Source organism: Molossus molossus, unplaced genomic scaffold (genome assembly GCF_014108415.1).
Source record: "Molossus molossus isolate mMolMol1 unplaced genomic scaffold, mMolMol1.p scaffold_m16_p_13, whole genome shotgun sequence".
NCBI classification, from domain to species: domain Eukaryota; kingdom Metazoa; phylum Chordata; class Mammalia; order Chiroptera; family Molossidae; genus Molossus; species Molossus molossus.
The window spans coordinates 42,375,515-42,394,052 of record NW_023425348.1 but is presented as its reverse complement, the minus strand read 5'-3'; the positions used below and the strand labels follow the sequence as shown (position 1 = coordinate 42,394,052).

Sequence of the window (18,538 nt, the reverse complement as noted above, 5' to 3'; positions counted from 1 at the left end):
CCCCCCGGCCTGCCCACAGCCTGCTCCCGAGACTGCCAGGGACACCTGTGCCTGCACCCCGGCCTGCCCACAGCCCACTTTCGAGACTGCCAGGGACACCTGTGCCTGCACCCCTCAGTCTGGCTCATCGTCTCTTTGAGCCGTGGCCTGTGTGGGCTGAGGCTGGGGAAGGAGGTGGTTTGTGCCACAGGTTCATGTGCCTCCATAGGTCCTGAAAGCACTGGGACGTCAGGGCAGAGCTGGTGAAAGGCGCAGGGCTTTGTCCAGAGACAGGGACTGGCTGCCCCGCCCCTGGGTGTGCTGTGGGGTTGGGGCCTGTGATGGGGTCCTCAAAGCCAAGAGAGGATGGGTAGGAGTTCGTATCTTCAGGCAGGGGGTAGAGGAGGAAACATGCTCCTTGATGCCCAAATCTTGATAGTACAGCCAGTCGTGCGCACACCCCACGCTTCCTCCGTCCGGAAGCTCAGGAGGACAGCTGTGGACGGTCTCCCTCAGGCCTGAGCTGGTCCGGGCCGGGCTCGGGGGCGGGGGCTGGGGGGCCGGGCTGGGGGGCGGGCTCGGGGGCTGCGTGTGGGCTGTCAGAAGGGCCACAGAGAGCATGTGGTGTAGAGGCTTTCGGCCCAGGGAACTTTATGTTCTTAAAAATTATTGCAGATCCCACACACAGTAGTTTATGTGGGTGACATCTACTGACACCACATTAGAAGTTAAAACTGAGAAACTTTACACATTTTATTTATTTAAAAATAACCATAAAAGTTCATTACAAGATAATGTTTTTATGAAAAAGAACTATATTTGCCAAAAGTAAAAAAGTTAGTGAGAAGAGTGACATTGTTTGGCAGTATTTTCAAATATCTTTAACGTCTTTAACAGCAAACAGCTGGATTCTCATACCTGCTTCTCATCCAGTCTGATGTTTGGGTTAATTATGACGAAAATCTGGCCTCACTGATATGTAGGTGGAAACAAAAGACCGTGCAGACTTCCTGAAAGGGTCTTGGAGACCCTCGAAGGTCTTTGGGCCACACTCAGAACTGCTGATGTAGTCCAACAGTCCCATTTCACAGACAGGAAAACAGACTCCACAAGGTTTAGCCGGGCCATCGCTGCGCGTGGGTCACTGCATGGCTCTGACCCAGCCCCTCCGGCCAGCAGCTCAGGGTGAAGGTAACTGTGGATGTGCATCAGCAGGAAGAGAGCAGAGGGAGCCCCCAGGCCAGTCCCCAGGCCCTGGGCAGGCGGTAGGGAGGGCATGCTCAGGGGGTGTGGGGATGAGTGCCCGAGAGAAGTGCAGAGAAGGTTCTGAGGGATTTGTAGGAGTGAGGTGTCACTCCCAGCTCGGGGAGAGTGGTGGGCTCCTGGAGGTGGGTGAGGTTGGCTGGTAGAGGTGGCATTCAGGAAAGGGCACTGTGTGAACAGAAGGCCGGAGGCAGCACCAGGCCAGGTGAGGGAGCGGCAGAGCCACTCAGATTGTCAGGACCATGCCGGGGAGCCAGGGAGCCAGGGCGGAAGAGTGAGGGAGCCCAGGGTTGTCCCTGAACGTCACAGCAAGGAGCTCTGTGAGCCAGGGGTCCATCCCCTCAGAAGCCTTGGCACGGTGACTCTTCAGCTGCTGGGGAGGCCCTGTGCCACCCTCCCCACTCTGGGTCCCCGCTGCAGCTTCAGGCTCCCAAGGAGAGTCTGTGTCTGGGCCCTTGACGCCCATCCGTGCACAGGCTCCGTGCACAGGCTCCGCCAGCCGCTCTGCCAGGACGCCCCTGCGCACTGACAAAGCCCCTCTCTCTCCCTCTCCCGCGGTGGGGCAGGGCATGGACGGCACCTCTAGACATGAGCAGCGTGGCTCAGCCAAGGGAGTGGGGCTAGAACTTGAGCCAAGGTCAGAGGTACCCCAGTGTCCGCTGGTGTCTGCACCCCCGTCATCAGTTCCCCCCTTGCTCCTCTCCCTGGATGGCGGGTCCTGTTCCTGGGGCTCTCCTGGCCACTCACGCGGGCTGGGTGCAGCCTGACACTGGGTCTGGGGGTAAGCAGGGCTCAGCCCCCCCCCCCCCGCCGCCTCCCGCCCCGGCTGCCAGGGAGGCCGCTGCCGAGCTGATTTCCCACCCAGTCTCCTGTCAGGAGGCTGGGGGCCCCTTCACAGGGAGGAGCTGAGTGAGACGGGGTGTCTCCACCAGGGCCCTGCGGACCATGTCTGAGCACCCCTCAGAGGCACGTCGGTGGTTGTTGTACACAGTTTGGTGACTTTGCAGACAAGCTGATTCTTCGCATGGGAGGGAGTTGGTTAGGAGACCGACCCAAGGAAAACGGCCAGAACAGGATTCCTAAGGGTGAGGGCCGGGACCAGTGAATCTTGTCTGTGAGACTGATTAGCTGGCAGCCAGCGGAGAAATCAGCCTGGACATTGCGTCCTTGAGCAGGCTGCTGAGAGGTCAAAGGAAAGAATTCCAGAGGTTTATAGATTCTCCAGAAAATCCCAAGATCTGCACATCTGCCTCATTAGAAGTGTCCCTAGGAACCTTTCTGACACCTTTTCTGGTGAGGGACAGGAGGCAGGGCGGAGACCAGGGATGGAGCCGAGGGGAGGTGTCTAAGCTGCCTTCTTATTCAGAAGCCTATCGTCAGAAAACCAAGCTATGGCATCTGGAAGATCTCAGCTCCTATAGTCCGTGGGCCTGAGATTCTGCGTGTCTGGGGAGCTGTGCTCAAGAATTGCAGGGTTCAAGTTTTCCTCAACCCGCCGACTCCGCAATTCCGTGACGGGGCGGATGATCTAGGAGCAGAACAGGGCTTTGAAGAAGCAGCTGGGCCATTGTCTCACTCAGAAACCATACCTGTCCCTAACCATGGCAACCCCTGGGCACCTCATGGGCTGGGTTACCCTGGGCACAGCCCCACACACCCAGGATTTCCTCAGATTACCACACCACTCACAGCCACGAGCTGGGCAGACACTCTGTCCCTGACTGTCTGCCCTGGGCTTGCCTGCTCCATCTGGCCTGCCCCCAGGAGCCTGAGGGACAGACAGCACCCCAGGCACAATCAGCCTCGGCACCCAGAACAGGAGGGGGCCCTCAGAGAACACCTAGCAATCGTCACCGGGTGGTCCCGGAGGCCAGAGGCTGTCCCTGGGCTCTGCAGAGACAGGTGGCAGGGCTGACAGAGACCCAGGACTTCCTGATGTTGAACAGAGGTCTCGGAGGCTGGGTCCAGTCTTGGCAGGTGGCCTTTGTGGAGTCTGTGGTCTCAGCCTTCCCTCTGGGTGGGGATCTCTGTGACTCTGGGAAGGTGTGTGTGTCCCAGGGTGTTTGTTTTGGTTCCCATGGTCTACTAAGGTAGAAGCCACAGGCTGGCAGGCCTGCAGGCTTCCTGGAAGAGGTGGTGCTTGAGGTAAAATGGATTCCTGCCACATCTCCCGGACTGTGTCTCTGGCCCCAGAGTGGCCCCCTGATCTCCTCCTGGGGACTTGGAGGCCCCTAGGGTCTCTGTGTGCTGTGCTCCGGGCTTGGGAATAGTCCTTATCTGTCCTCCAGCCCAGCCCAGGGCCCACAGGGTAGGTTTTATTACTGGAGACTTGAGCAAGAGGCATGTGCTGGGCAGTGGGCATTGACTGTTTGCTGACAGGAGACTCTTGGAGGGAGGGCCAGCGGGCTCAGGAAGCAGTGCCGAGAGTCTGGGGATGGAGGGGCGCTGAGGCCCAGAGGGACAGGCCAGCCTGGGTCTCAGAGCCATCAGTGGCCAGCTTCATCCTGCGGTTTAGGGAAGTTCAGGTGGGGAGGTGAGGCCTGGGGCGCTGGTGCCAGGGCCCCTTGCTGTCCCACTCCCGGCTTGTCTGCTGCTGAGCTCGAAGTCCCTGCCCCGCTCGGATGCTCAGCCCTCCCCTCTGGGAGGGAACGCACCTCTCACCGGCCTGCTGAGGATCTAAGGGCAGCTGACGCGGAAGCTGCAGAGTCCTGTGCCCACAGGGGTCTCCCTGGCCCTTGGTGTGTCCTCACCCTTCCCACGGGAGGTTCCTCTCACTGAGGAAGAGGACTTGTTTCTTTTTTATCCTCACACGAGGACATTTTTGCATTTATTTTCAGATAGAGCAGGAGGGAAAGAGGGAGGAAGAGAGAGAGAAAAACATCGACGTGAGCGAGACACATCGACTGGTTGCCTCCTGCACGACCCCTCCGGGGCCGGGGACAAACTGCAACCGAGGTACACGCCCTTAGCGGGAACTGAACCCGGCTCTCGCTGGTCTGCGGGCCAACACTCTAACCACTGAGCAAAACTGGCCAGGGCAAGAGGCTTTGTTTTTATGATTAATTTTGATATGAGTATGTGTGCTACAAATGAGAAAGTTTGCCTTCTGCCATGCAGAGAACCACTGCTTTGATATCTAATCTATCCTCCAGAAGAAACACTGTATAAATCATATGTGATACATGTATGCAGTTGTCCCTCGGTAGACACAGGGCATTGGTTCCAGGACCGCCAACCAACTCCAAAGCCCATGACACTCAGGTCCCTTATATAAAGGTGTAGTGTTTGCATATAACCCACGCACATCCTCCTGTACGCTTTAAATCATCTCTAGATTGCTAACAGTACCTAATGCAATGTTAGGTGCTATGTAAATAGTTGTTACACCGTATTGTTTAGGGAATAATGACAAGGAGAAAAGCTTGTAATGTTCAGTCCAGACCTCAACCTTCATAGGCCTAACTACATAGTACATGTCAGCAACAACAAAACATTCCCCCCCAAATATTTTTGATTGGTGGTTGTTTGAACCCACAGATGGGGAGCCCGTGGATACAGAGGGCTGACTGTGTATGTATGTATATCATATATGTGATATAAGATGATATATATACAATTAAAAGCTTTCACCTGCACAGATGGCAGCGTCGCTCCCCACGCTGTTCTGCGCTTGTCTGCGTGTCCGCGCCATCCTTCCGCCAGGTGGGGCTGCCTGTGCCCTGAGCCCCTTCCCCGCTGCCCCCATGGGCAGCAGGTCATTCCTGTACCCATTACGGCTGTCACTTTCGGTTGGTCAGCACACGTTTGCTGAGTGTCCCGTGTCCTGTGCGGGGTGGAGAGGGCAGCGAGGTGTGGTGGGCAGGGGCCTTGACCTGGCATTCCCAAGGAGTCAGGTTGGCCAAGGAAGGGGACGGTGTGGGTGGTGATGGATCACACAGGAGGGGGCCCTGCTTCCTGCAGGGGGTCATCTCAGCCTGGGCAGGAAGGATGGGCAAGAATTGGCTGGGGGAAGGGGCAGGCGGTGGAGTGTGGGCATTTAACTGAGTGTCTAATACGGAGGGAGCCCCTGCTGTGGGATGTGGCTGGTGAGGCCAGGGCCTTCGGAGCCAGGACAGGATGCGGACCTTGTCTTGAGGCCAGGGGAAGCCGCCTGGGGTTTTCAGGGGGGGAGGCCTCAGTTAGACTGGGTAAAAGCTGACCCTGCTCCCCGTGGAGGGTACCTGGTAGGAGGCAGTGTGGAAGCAGGGAGCCCAGGAGGGAGGTGCTGGGCCAGGGGGTGGCCATGCTGATGAGGAGAAGGGGCTGGTATGAGGAGAGAGGTGTCGAGGGCTCCCAGGCCCCCCCCCCCCCCCCCCCCGCCTGGCGAAGCATGGTGGAGGCCGCGCTGGCTGGGCTGAGCTGGGGAGGAGCTCTGCTCTGCACAGTGGTGGGGACAGCAGGCGCAGGGGGCTGAGGCCTGGTGCTCAGGAGCCCATGGAAGCCCTGGGGGAGAAGACGGTCCGGCCCAGCGCAGGACGCTTCTGGTGTCTCAGCGTGACTGGGTCCTCTCCGGCCTTGCCCCTCCCCTACTCCTGCTCACAGCCTGCTCTCAGGCCACCTCTGTCTGGCTCTGGCTCCCCTGTCTGCTGACTAGTTCATTAGGTCTGAAATACTATCTCTGCCTCCAATCTCTGCAGCTGCTATTCCTCCTCCCATAGCTGCCAGGGCGACCTTTCTCCAGCGGGCCTTCCAAAGGTCACGCCCTTTTATGGCTCCGTGCTGGATTTCCACTGAGGGGCCTCTCGCACCCCCCACTCAAGGAATCAGCCCCAGGCGTCCCGCCCTGGCCCCCAGTGTTCGGTCAGCCGCCCCGAGCATCTCAGAGAGGGGTTCTTGGATGACCGCATGGAGCCGGCCTCGTGCCATCGCGTTATTAAGGAGGTCCTAAGAAGAAGGGCAGCCCCTCTGTACCAGGCACCTGCCAAAGGTGATGTCCTGTGGTCTTACAGCAGCCTGGGAGGTAGATGTGAACCACTCCTCTCTTACAGATGAGCAAACTCAGGCTTAGAGACTCGAAATGATCTGTCAAAGGGACCAGAGTCCAGCTGCTTCTCCCAGCTGGGCAGGGCTGAGCTGTAGGGAAGATGCTGAGGGGTCCCGGGGCGGGAAGTCGGCAGGTTCTGCTCTGAGAAGTTAGCCCAGCCTGGGGCTGTGTGGGGTGTTGTTGGTGGAGAAGGGCCTTGCCTCCCTGTTCCCCACTGAGCAGTTCCCTTTTCTCCTGCTCCCCACTTTCCAACCTCAGACCAGCTGTGGCGGGCGGTGAGTGTGGCACAGAGCCGGTCCACTCTCCACAGGTGCTTGGCCCAGCCGCTCCTCTCCAGCCTCTTCCTGGCCCGCGTCCTGCCCCGTCTCTCCCTGCTTGGGCCCTTGCGCACAGTCAGCTGGTCAGCACGCCGGGGCTCAGCTGCTTCTGGCATGGGCTGCTTGAAGGCAGAGTCTGGGAGGGAGAGGAGAGTCCTCCAGGTGCCAGAGAAGGGTGGTGCCAGGCCAGGTCTCCTGGCCCAGGGTGGGCAGAACCAGGACTGGGGCCTGGGTGTCAGGCGCTCAGCCCAGGGCTTTGAAAGGCCACACTTGGCCCCCAGGGTGGGCGTTTTCTCTGGTGCCTGCCTGGCCACCTTGGGCTGAGGCTGCTGGGGGGGGGGGCAGGGCTGTCACCTCCTCTGTGAGGTCCTATGTTCAGCCTGTCCAGACCCAGATGTCAATACATCCATCACCAGTTACAGGCTGGGCCTGGCTTTTTCAGGTTGGGGTGAGGAGGGGCAGGAGGAGGGAGAAGTAACTCCTGAGTGCTTCACTGTGTTCTGGTGGCCTTGTTGTCCCCTGAGTGGCAGGGCCAGGGCCCATATCAGGACACTTTGCACACTGGTGGCCAATCTGTGCACTAAGAGAGGAGCCCACAGAGAGACCCCAGAAGGCTCTTCAAGGTGCATCTGAACCCTGAGCACAGGGCAGTGCTGCAGGGACTGGGGCCCAGCCAACCCCCAACCACATGCCCCAGCCCCTCCGGCTCTTTATGGCTAGGTTCCATTGCCTCTGTTCTAGAATGGTCCAGTTTAGAATCTCACTCTGAAAGTTTGGGCTGCAGGGCTTGGAGGCAGAGGTGGGAGCCAGTGTTGAGGAGTGCCTGCAGTGTGCTGGGAATTTCCTTCAGTTGTCATGAGCAGTTGTCTCATGCCCATTTTACAGATTAAGATAAAGAAATTAAGGCTTACAGACCCTCTCTCTGTCTCTCCTCACTTCCTCCTTTCATCAAATGTCAGTGACATCTACTCTGAGCCAGACCCAACACTGTTCGAAAGACCCGCCCCCAGATCACAGGGAGGCAGGATTCTGGCACCAGAGCCATGCTGTCCCTCCCAGAGGGATGGAGCAGGCAGAACCTGAGAACTTGGGAGTCAGAGCTTCCCACATGGGACGTGGTGAGCTCCCTGGTCTTTGTTATCCACAGACATACACAGGCTCCATCCTGGTGGCTGTGAACCCCTACCAGCTGCTCTCCATCTACTCGCCAGAGCACATCCGCCAGTATACCAACAAGAAGATTGGGGAGATGCCCCCGCACATCTTTGCCATTGCTGACAATTGCTACTTTAACATGAAACGCAACAGCCGTGACCAGTGCTGCATCATCAGGTGGGAGGCCCAGCACCAGCGCAGAGCTCCAGGCTTAACCCCAGAGCTCTAGCTATGTGCTCTTGCTAATGTCTCATATATAATCACCTCCCCTTTCCCAGGTCTTATATCTCTATTAATGTGACCAAAGCTCATGTTAGCTTTTGAGGCCAACCTTATTTACTGCTGGCTCCTGTTAAGTTATGGTCAGTGGAAAGCTCAGGATTCTGTTATTTCTTGGGCAGAGGGTAAAAGGACAAAGTACAATCCAGCATCTAATACGTGCTGGATGGAGGGCTGTGCATGTCTGAATGAAGGGAAAGAAAGTAACCTTTGACTGTGGCAGAACGATGATCTCCTTTAGCCTTTCCTCGGCTGGAGGGTCTATGTTGTCAGCCCATTACACAGACGGGGGAGGCCGGGTGGTGGAAGCAGCCTGGGCTGAAGCCCCGTGGGGAGAGGGACAGTGCGGACTGCGACGGGCCGGCCTCTCTCTGGGTGTCCTCTGCAGTGGGGAGTCAGGGGCAGGGAAGACAGAGAGCACGAAGCTGATCTTGCAGTTCCTGGCGGCCATCAGTGGGCAGCACTCGTGGATCGAGCAGCAGGTGCTGGAGGCCACCCCCATCCTGGAAGGTAGGGCTAGGGACCTCAGGGGGGGTCTAGGGGGCTGGGTGGGGGCTGACCTTGCCTTGACCCTCTACCCACCCTGAAGCATTCGGGAATGCCAAGACCATCCGCAATGACAACTCAAGCCGCTTCGGGAAGTACATTGACATCCACTTCAACAAGCGGGGCGCCATCGAGGGCGCCAAGATCGAGCAGTACCTGCTGGAGAAGTCACGCGTCTGTCGCCAGGTGGGCCCAAGCCCGGGGGCGGAGCTGTCCCTGCACAGGACCCCGAGCCACAGTGCTGCGCGGTGTTCACACCGTCCGCATAGCCTAGGCTGCGCCTGCTTGCCTGTGCCTGAAATCCCACGAAACCACCACGGAGCTTTTTCCTAAAAGCCAGTTGTTAAAATAGAAACCGTGTTTCCAGTCTCCTTGATCGATTCCTGATGGCCTCCTCCTGCCCTCCTGCCCCTACCCCAACACCCGTGCCCACGTTCTCAGGCGCCCGATGAAAGGAACTACCACGTGTTCTACTGCATGCTGGAGGGCATGAGCGAGGACCAGAAGAAGAAGCTGGGCCTGGGCCAGGCCACGGACTATAACTACTTGGCTATGGTGAGGCCCAGGCGGGGCATCCAGGGAGGGGGACGCCCATCCCAGTGAAGTCGGGGAGCCCACCCAGACCCTCCCCAGCTCTGGGCTCTCTCCTGCACCCACCCTGGGCTTGCGTGTGCCACAAGGCCTGTGCCTGGCTTGGGCATACACCCACGTGCTCACACATCTAGACAAATTCTCACCACAGACACTCATTCCTAAATGTGTGTAGGCGTCCCAGAGCCAGGGACTCAGACACACACACCCATGTGTACATGCACTTGGACCTACCTGTGCATGTATGTTAGTCTAGTCTTTGAAGATATGAAGCCTGGGACCTCTGCCAGGCCCCCAAGAGAGTGGCGTGTAGGTCGCTGTGGTTCATACTCAAGGGCCACTGACTGCGGGGCATGGTGCCAGCCTCTTGCTGCTGGCAGGACACCACCGAGAAGTAGACCCAGGCCATTGGATGCCACCAGAACTAGGTGGCTGGCCTTGTACACAGTAAGCTAGCTTGCGGGGGCAGCAGCCTCCTTAGTCCTGGGGAGCCCCTATTGCTGGTTGCCTCGAGCTGGGTTGGGTTGAGCTACATGGACACAAGCGCGGACAATGGCATCTGAGGGATGCAGGACAACAGAGGTGCATGTGTGTGACTGTACGTGTTGTAGGTGTAACAGGTCTTCCTGGACACTTCCTGCAGCTGGCTGGCCTGGTACACTTGCACACGTGCGTGCACGCACACACACACGGGTCTTATGGGCACACGCAATGGGGCAGGCCCTGACAATGCTCCTTGCATCCCAGGCTGCACCTGGTGAGGGGTTCAAGTCCCTGAGGCTGGGTTCCATGGGTGCAGAGGGCGCATGGCAGGGCCTTGGTGCTCTGACTGCCAGGCAGGGTGGTGGACCAGGCCTGACATCAGTGACCTAGCTCCTCCTACTTATGAGAAAAAGGGGCATCCAGGGTTCCAGGCATAGGAAATGTGTCCTGGAGAAGCCCAGACAGGAGCTTTCTAGACTTTCCGGAGGAGCCATGGCGCTCACTAGGTGAGGTTGGTGCCTGGAGCCCAGGCTGGCTGGGCTTGGCAGTGAGGGCCCTTGGGCTCAGGCACGGCCTCTCTGGGGCCTTCCTGAAGCTCTGCTGCTCCCACTCCTGCCCACCAGGGTAACTGCATCACCTGTGAGGGCCGGGAGGACAGCCAGGAGTATGCCAACATCCGCTCCGCCATGAAGGTGCTCATGTTCACCGACACCGAGAACTGGGAGATCTCCAAGCTCCTGGCTTCCATCCTGCACCTGGGCAACCTGCAGTACGAGGGTGAGGCGCCTGAATGAGCCCACCCAACCCTGTGCTGGGTCCGAGGGCAGCACGACAGCAGCTGTCCGGGGGTAAAGGTGGTTCAGTTTCTGTCTCAGCATGTACCTTCTTTGGGAGAATGCACCTGTGGTAGATTTGAACCGATCTCCCAGCCTCAGGTGTGGTTTCACGGTGCTGAAATTCCACCATTGAGATGTACAGATAAAGTATAAGGGGGGTTGACTATTGGCCCCTTAAGATCACTTCCAAATTTGGTTTCTTCTTTAAGGTCAGATGTCTTGGAGAGGGAATCAGTTTTTGAGTTAATTCATACTAAGGGCACCTACTATGGGCAGGCTGAGAGGTGACTGTCTAAGGCAGGCACCGAGTCCCACTTTGCTCTTGCCCTTGTCACCCGACATGGCCCCAGACAGAGTAAGAACCTGAGCTTAAGTCAAAACTGTCCCTTTGGGAAAGTTTGTTTAGTGAATGAATGAATACTCCCAGCTCTAAGGAGCTCACAGTCTAGTGAGTCTTTAAAGACTAAGTGATGCGTAAATACGCGGAACAGCAAATCAATGTCTCTCGCTCTAAAAATCAATTAGGAAAAAAAAGAAAGACTAAGAGACAGGAAGAAAGGGAGCAGCAGGCAGAAGGAGGAGTGTGTGCAAAGGGCAGGCACACTTGGGAAGGACAGAGAGTGTCTGGCACTAAGCTCAGCAAGTTCACTGAGCCTGTCTCACAGGAGCCGCAGAGTGTTCTGGGAGCCTGGGGGAGAGGGGCGTGGCTGCCAGCGTCTGATACTTGGGCGCCAGGCACAGAACCGTGTTGGATGCACACGGTTTCTATGCTCATGGTGCCCAGAGTTCACGATGAGAACATTCCTCAAACATACGTTGACCCAGGCACCCTGAGAACACCCTGGATCCCCTTAGACTGCCCCTAGCCCCCATGCCCACCCTCCCTTACCTGATGCTGTGCCCTCTTGCAGCCCGGACATTTGAAAACCTGGATGCCTGCGAGGTCCTCTTCTCCCCGTCCCTGGCCACAGCTGCATCCTTGCTTGAGGTCAGTGCCTGGTTTTCTGTCCCCATAGCTGTTTTTTTCTCTGAGGGACAGTTTTGACTTCAGGCTCAGGGTCTTGGCATGTGAGGCCCAAGGAGCTGGGGCCTCTGCTTGGGAAAGTTCCAGAAATTCGGCATGGAGAACCACTGCGTACCAGATGTGTGCTGGGCGCAGATCCCCCAGGAGGAGCAGAGCCGCACTGCCTGTCTCAGGCCAGCTGCTCCTGGGGACAGTGGGCCGTAGGCACCAGGGCTGGGGGCCCCTAGAGAATCAGTCTGTCGGTCTCTTAGCAGACACTAGGCTTTACCCTGGGCGGGAAGGCTGCAGTGAATAAAGCCAGAGTAAGAGCCAGCCCTGAGGACAGGTAACGCCTGGGGGGCTTGGGGGCGGGTGTCAGAGAGAGCAGAGCCTTCGGGCAGTGTTAGGGTGGGCTTTGGAGGTTGGGGAGGATTAGGCTGTGGGGCCACAGGGAAGGGCATTCTTAGTGAAGGGGACAGTCAGAGTGAGGCCTGGTGTGAAGTGGGAACGGGGCTGTAGGTGGGAGTTCTAGGAAGGGACCGGCTGGCAGTGGCTGGGTGAGCTCCTGATGTTGCCCCCCCAGGTGAACCCCCCAGACCTGATGAACTGCCTGACCAGCCGCACCCTCATCACCCGCGGGGAGACAGTGTCCACCCCGCTCAGCAGGGAGCAGGCACTGGATGTTCGAGATGCCTTTGTCAAGGTGGGTCTGTGGAGTGGCCACCTGCTGTCCCCTGCCATGCGGGAGGATGGGTTGTTGATGGGCAGGAGCTGAGGAGTCCACAGAGCTGGTGGGCATCTGGGCCATGACCCCCGCCTCCCTTGGGTCCAGGACTGGCCACTGACTCTCTCGGGAGCCTGGGCAAGAGTCTGCTTTTCCTGCGTCCCACAGGGAGCTGGGAGCTGTGCCCTCCAGGGGCCCTGCCACCTCTGGTCCCCTCAGGCCCTCCACCTGGCCTTGGGTTTCATGCTGGGTCACATCTCTGGTCTTCTCAGAGGAGACACTGAAGAAGGGCTGGGTCGGGTGAGGAGGGCACTGAGTCCTGCCTGCTTCCAGTCACCCCCTTGCTGCCCATTGTGCCCCTCCCTGCTCCAGGCCCTGTGCTTGGCTCTGGGACCCCCAAGGTATTCAGGGCTGATGGGGAGACAAGAGGCAGATGGAGAAATGGGAGTCCACAGGAGGGCTCCCTCCCAAACTCTGAGGTTGGGAAAGGTTTCTTGGGGAGCTTTAAAACTGAGTGGGAAGTGTTCAAGCTGAAAGGGTGCTCCGGGCAGAGGAGACAGCGTGAGTGCAGGGCTGGGGGTTCCCAAGAGCACGCTGTTTCGTGGAAGGGGCTGGAGCAGGGCCGCCGAGGGCCCCGGAGCTCGGGTCTCGGGTTGGCCGGGCCGAGGCTGACGGCCGCGGGCCTCCCAGGGCATCTACGGGCGGCTCTTCGTGTGGATCGTGGACAAGATCAACGCCGCGATTTACAAGCCCCCGTCCCAGGATGTGAAGAACTCTCGCCGGTCCATTGGCCTCCTGGACATCTTTGGGTTCGAGAACTTTGCTGTGAACAGGTAACTTGTGGGGCTCTGCCCTGCGGGAACTTTTCCTCCACAACACAGAACTAAGACGTGTCGCTTCTCCCCCGCTAAACTACTTTCAGTTGTTCCGCGCACACCCTGCCAGGCTGCTGAAAAACGACCCCAGTCGTCCTGGTGGGCCCTCTCCCCTTCCTTCTCATCCCCTCTGTCCCCAGGGTCAGCTGAGGCCGGCTCAGGAAGGGATGGTGGGGGGAGGGAGAGGGGAGGCCCTGTAGCATCAGGCCTCACTGCTGACGGGCCTGGTGCCCCCACTGCAAGGTGCCTCGAAACAGGTGAGGCTGGGCCTGAGCCAAAGTCGAGATGGGGTCTCGGCCACGCTTGACGTCCCACTCTTGGGGCTGCATGAGGGGCAGACGATGGAGCAGGCCCAGGTGGATCTCAAGTGACAGGCAGCTGGCCCTGCCCCACCTTCTAGCTGCGTCATTTTCATTCCTGTAATGTTTTGATGTCTCAAAGTCCCCCATCCCCACCCCACCAAAACAGCCACATTGAGTGTCACGTGGGAGAGGAGAGTTGGCGGCTCAGAGATGTCAGCCATCAAGGTTGTGCATCCAAGTTTCATCAGACCCCTTTCCAGGTCCTGCGGACACTTTGGCTCTCTCCTGGTCTCTTCTCCTCCAGGTGCTCTGCGGGGCCTGCGGCCCACCTGCCAGCCCTCCCCACAGGGCCTGGTCAGGCAGGTGAAAGGTCCCGAACTGGGGGTCCTGAGCCCTGGGCACTAGGGCACTAGCCTGGACAGTCCCACCCACCTCAGAGGTCAGAGTCTGCAGCAGGAACAGTGTGCCCCTGGAGGCAGAGCTGGGCCCCTGAGCGGTGGAGCAGGGCCTGAACGCCACCCGCTCACCCCGCGGCCCCTGTGCACCCCCCAGCTTTGAGCAGCTCTGCATCAACTTCGCCAACGAGCACCTGCAGCAGTTCTTCGTGCGGCACGTGTTCAAGCTGGAGCAGGAGGAGTACGACCTGGAGAGCATCGACTGGCTGCACATCGAGTTCACCGACAACCAGGAGGCCCTGGACATGATCGCCAACAAGCCCATGAACATCATCTCCCTCATCGACGAGGAGAGCAAGTTCCCCAAGGTGGGTCTGCGGAGGGCGGGTCCTCCGAACCGAGCCTCAGCTTTCCTCATCTGCAGAAGGGGCTAGTGACACCCGCCTCTCAGGGTGGCTCTGGGCCAATTCAAGTGCATTCTTCCACATTCGGGAGTCCCCTGCAGTCCACTGCGTCCTGCCCCAGACGGACGTCTAGGCACACAGCTGGCACAGAGTAGGTGCTCCAGACACAGACCAGGCTTGGGGAGGGGCTGTTCCCCTGGTTTATCCCGGAGTAGATCTGAACGGGGATGTACTCTCATGGTTGTGCTGTTCCGCTTCCCCACTTAACAGATGAGGAAATGGAGGCCCAAAGAGCTCCCGCGTGGGCTATAAATAAAGGGGGGTGCTCTCGAGAAGGACAGAAGAGGGGTGCAAAGACATGGGGCAGAACAGGCAGTGGGGCCTGGGGGAGAGGAGAGGGGTGGCCCGACAGCTGTCCCTCGGTCCCCACAGGGCACGGACACTACCATGTTGCATAAGCTGAACTCGCAGCACAAGCTCAACTCGAACTACATCCCTCCCAAGAACAACCACGAGACCCAGTTCGGGATCAACCACTTCGCCGGCGTCGTCTACTATGAGAGTCAAGGTACAGGTGGCGGCGGGGCTGCTCTTTGTGCCTCCCTCCCTCCCCTTCTCCACCAGGACCGTCACCAGGCTCCCGGAACACAGAGGAAACACTGCGACCAATCTTTTTTTTTTTTTTTGAGAGATTAAAAAATGCTGTAGTTGCCCTGGCTGGTTTGGCTCAGCGGTTGGAGCGTCGACCTGCGGTACAGAGAGACCCGGGTTCAGTTCCCGCTAAGGGCACGTACCTCGGTTGCAGTTTGTCCCGGGCCCTGGTTGGGTCGTGCAGGTGGCAACCACTCGATGTGTCCCTTCACATCGATATTTCTCTCTCTCTCTCTTCCTCTCTCTCCCTCCGCTCTATCTGAACAAAAAATGGAAAAATGTCCTCGGGTGAGGAAAAAAAAAATGCTGTAGTAAAATATATATAATGTAAAATTTTCTACAATTTTTAAGTCTACAATTCAGTGACATTAAGTTATTCATCATATAATGCAACCATCATTGCTCTCCGTTTCCAGAGCCTATTTGTCACCCCAAGCGAAGCTCTGGACCCATTAACAATAACTCCCCATCCCCAGCCTCGGATACCCGCTAACCTACGTTCTCTCTTTACATATTTGGCTACTTAAAGTACTGCGTGTAAGTGGAATCACACGCTTTGCGTCTGGCTTATTTCACGGAGCACGGTGTCCTCCAGGTGCATGCGTGTCACAGCAGGTGTCCTTTTAATCTCTCCTCTCACCCGTCGATGGGCATCTGAGTTGTTTGCACCTTTTGGCCACTGCAAATAATGTTGCTGTGAACTTGGTGTACAAGTGTTTATTTGAGCCCCTGCTTCCAATGTTTTGAGGTGGGCTCAATGTTCTTTTGTACATATGGGAAACTGAGGCTTCTCAGGGGGGTTCACTGTCCTTCCGACGGAGCCCACTGGATGTAAAGCCAGGCCTAGAGCCAGCCCAGCCACCCACCGAGACTCTCAGCAATGAGACCAAGTGCGAGCTTTGAAGGGAAGACACTTCTTTCCTCTCGGGACATGGGATTGGGTTCATTTACAAGCTAGAAGTCAATAAGAGGGTCAAAACAAGGTCAAGTTTACCCCGCCTGGAATTCTTACAGGGTCTGCCAAGCCTGCAGACTGCCCTAGCCCACTGCGCCCCTCCCACTCTGGTTTAGTGAAGGGCCAGCCTGGAATGGGCCTCAGCCAAGGGATGTGCCCACGCCGAGCTCCTGCCATTCGGCCCCAGGGGTCCCACCCACAGCCAAACAAATGAGCCAGGAGCTGTGGGTTTAGTGCTTCCTTGTTGAGTGGGTCCAGAGGCAGTAGTGTGTACAGGGAGCCGTGCTGCAGGGTGGGATCTGAAGGCTGCTCGGCCCTCCTTAAATACTGATGTGAGTCCTGGCCGGTTTGGCTCAGTGGTTAGAGCATCGCCCACGGACCCGAGAGTCCCGAGTTCAATTCCCGCTAAGGGCACGTACCTCGGTTGCAGTTTGTCCCCCACCCCGGTTGGGATTGTGTGGGTGGCAGCCACTCGATGTGTTTCTCTCACATCGATATTTTTCTCTCTCTCTTCCTCCCTCTCTCCCTCCCGCTTTATCTGGAGATAAATGCAAAAATGTCCTCGGGTGAGGATAAAAAAAAAAAATACTGGGTGTGCGATCCCACCCTACTGTTAGGAAGAAGGAAGCCAACGTTACATCTGAAGGACTGCTGGGCAAACCCACCGTCCTGTTGTTTGGAGTAACAGAGGGTTGTGTTTTTCAGTTCAGTTCAACCAACACTCACTGAGCATCTGTTATGTGTAAGGCTTCCTGCTGTTGCCAAGGACACAGAAATGAAGCCTGAGTGAACTTGACACAAACTTATACAATTACAGAACGTTAGATCTGGAGGGAACAGGAGGGCCATCTGCTTTGACAGACTTGCGAACTGAGGCTGAGCGAGGGAAGTGACCTGCCTGAGGTCACTAACCAGTTTTGAGCTGCTTGAAGCAATTCTACCAGCATTTTCTGGTTCGTGAAGTACTGTTTTAACCCAGCATGGGTGGTGATACGTGACCTGAAGAGAAGCAACAGCTTATGAGTACGGACATCCTCATCTGACAGATGAGGAAGCTGAGGCCCAGAGGGGACCTTCCTAGGGTCCCATAGTGAGTCTGTCATAGAGCCTCAGTTCGAGCCCTACACTCCCTTCCCAACTCCAGAGCCCGCCCTTCCACTGCTGAGTGCTCCTGCAGCTCCGCCCTCCTCACATGCCGGGCGGCAGCCCGGCACTGAGTCCTTGTGCCGTCCGCCCGGGCAGCTGGAGTCGCGTGGGGAGAGGGTGCCACTTCCCCCCAGGTTCCTGCTCCTCAGGCGTTCCCAGCCGGTGGGCATCTGTCTCCTGCCCGTCCCAGCGAGGCCCCATTAACCAGCTTCTAACTCCCCAGTCCCTGGAGGTGGCGTCTTTCTCTGGGGACTGGCACCAGGGGTCCTGCGGAGTCCTAACTCTGCTTGTGTCTTGCTGTGTGATGTGAGACACCTTGCTTAGCCTCTCTGAACATCGGCTTACTCTGCTGTGGGGTGAGGAGATGACTCCTGTTTGTCCTGCACCTCCAAGGGGAGGTGTGAACATCAGAGCTGTGAGGGTACTTTGTAAAACAGAAGGCAAGCTATTTTCGGTCCATTTTTTCAGTCAAGTTGGCTGGTATCAACATGTATTCTCTCCTAGGTGACTCTTACTTAACAAGGGCTTTTGATACCTTTGTTTAAAAGACTAAGACTGTCACTGGGGCATTGGGGTGGTTCAGTCAGGAAGGTGCCCCATCGCCCAGGCCGGACCTCCTGCTCGTCTCTGACCAGGCTGAAGAGGGGGCTGTGTGGCCGGGGAGTCGGAGTTCCAGCTCTCACTCTGCCCTCGCTGTCTCTGGGACCTTGGGCCAGCCGCTGCCCTCTCCGGGCCTCAGTGTCCCCCCTGTAACTTGGATGTGGGTGAACTGGGTGAACTTTGAGGGTCGTCCTGGCCTTGGGGAGGGTTTGGGGCGGGGCTGTCCTGTCCGGTGGAGGCTGCCGGAGCTGGTGAGGTGTGACCACTGTCTGCTCTGCCAGGCTTCCTGGAGAAGAACCGGGATACGCTGCACGGAGACATCATCCAGCTGGTCCACTCCTCCAGGAACAAGTTCATCAAGCAGATCTTCCAGGCCGACGTCGCCATGGTAATGTCAGGGCAGGGCTTCCATTGGACAGAAGGGTCCCTAGAAGCCAGGCAGAGTCTAGACACCCCTTGTCCAAGCAACAGCTGCAGCTGAGTCCCTCTGGCTGCAGAGCGGGCACAGTGCCTTCCTGTGCTTCTAGGAGGGGCCTGGGGGTCTCCAAGATCCTCCCACCTGGCCCTCTTGTACTGACTGGGGGGTGCAAGGGAGCGCAAGGCCCAGAGAAGGGTCATATGAGGGGTCACAGAGTGGAGCCTGATCAGGACTCGGAGAGGTACTCCCTCCCCGCCTGGACCTCCCGCTGCGAACAGGGCGCAGGGCAAAGGGAGCGTGTCCAGCCTTAAGGACTGGGGTGGGTGTGGGTGTTCAGAGAAATGGCACAAGGGATATATCTGCACCAGCCCTGGCCACCATACAGGGTGGAGAATTTCCCACCCTCAACATTTCCTTTGTCTGTAGAGCGGTAGGCTGGTGGATTTTTTCCTGCAGGATTGTATGCCTTTTTATTTCACATTTCTTCCTGTCCCGTGGCTCCTTGGAGGGTGCACGGAGAGGCTCACGGGGGGGCAGAGCTGCTGCCCTCTTGGTGCCCGTCCAGGGGCTTTTGATGTCCCCAGCCCCAAGGA

At 57.8% G+C, this 18,538-nt stretch overlaps 1 protein-coding gene across 1 annotated transcript in view; it reads left to right on the top strand.

Moving 5' to 3' along the window:
• The window catches only part of MYO7A (myosin VIIA), a 79,798-nt gene that overhangs the window by 20,756 nt on the left and 40,504 nt on the right, over window positions 1-18,538 (top strand). Inside the window, exons 4-14 of the mRNA XM_036257845.1 lie at window positions 7,730-7,914; window positions 8,405-8,526; window positions 8,606-8,748; window positions 9,004-9,117; window positions 10,260-10,413; window positions 11,384-11,460; window positions 12,059-12,178; window positions 12,890-13,032; window positions 13,929-14,139; window positions 14,608-14,743; window positions 17,809-17,915. Of these exons, the coding sequence (XP_036113738.1) occupies window positions 7,730-7,914; window positions 8,405-8,526; window positions 8,606-8,748; window positions 9,004-9,117; window positions 10,260-10,413; window positions 11,384-11,460; window positions 12,059-12,178; window positions 12,890-13,032; window positions 13,929-14,139; window positions 14,608-14,743; window positions 17,809-17,915 (1,512 nt within the window). The remainder of the gene's footprint in view (window positions 1-7,729; window positions 7,915-8,404; window positions 8,527-8,605; window positions 8,749-9,003; window positions 9,118-10,259; window positions 10,414-11,383; window positions 11,461-12,058; window positions 12,179-12,889; window positions 13,033-13,928; window positions 14,140-14,607; window positions 14,744-17,808; window positions 17,916-18,538) is intronic.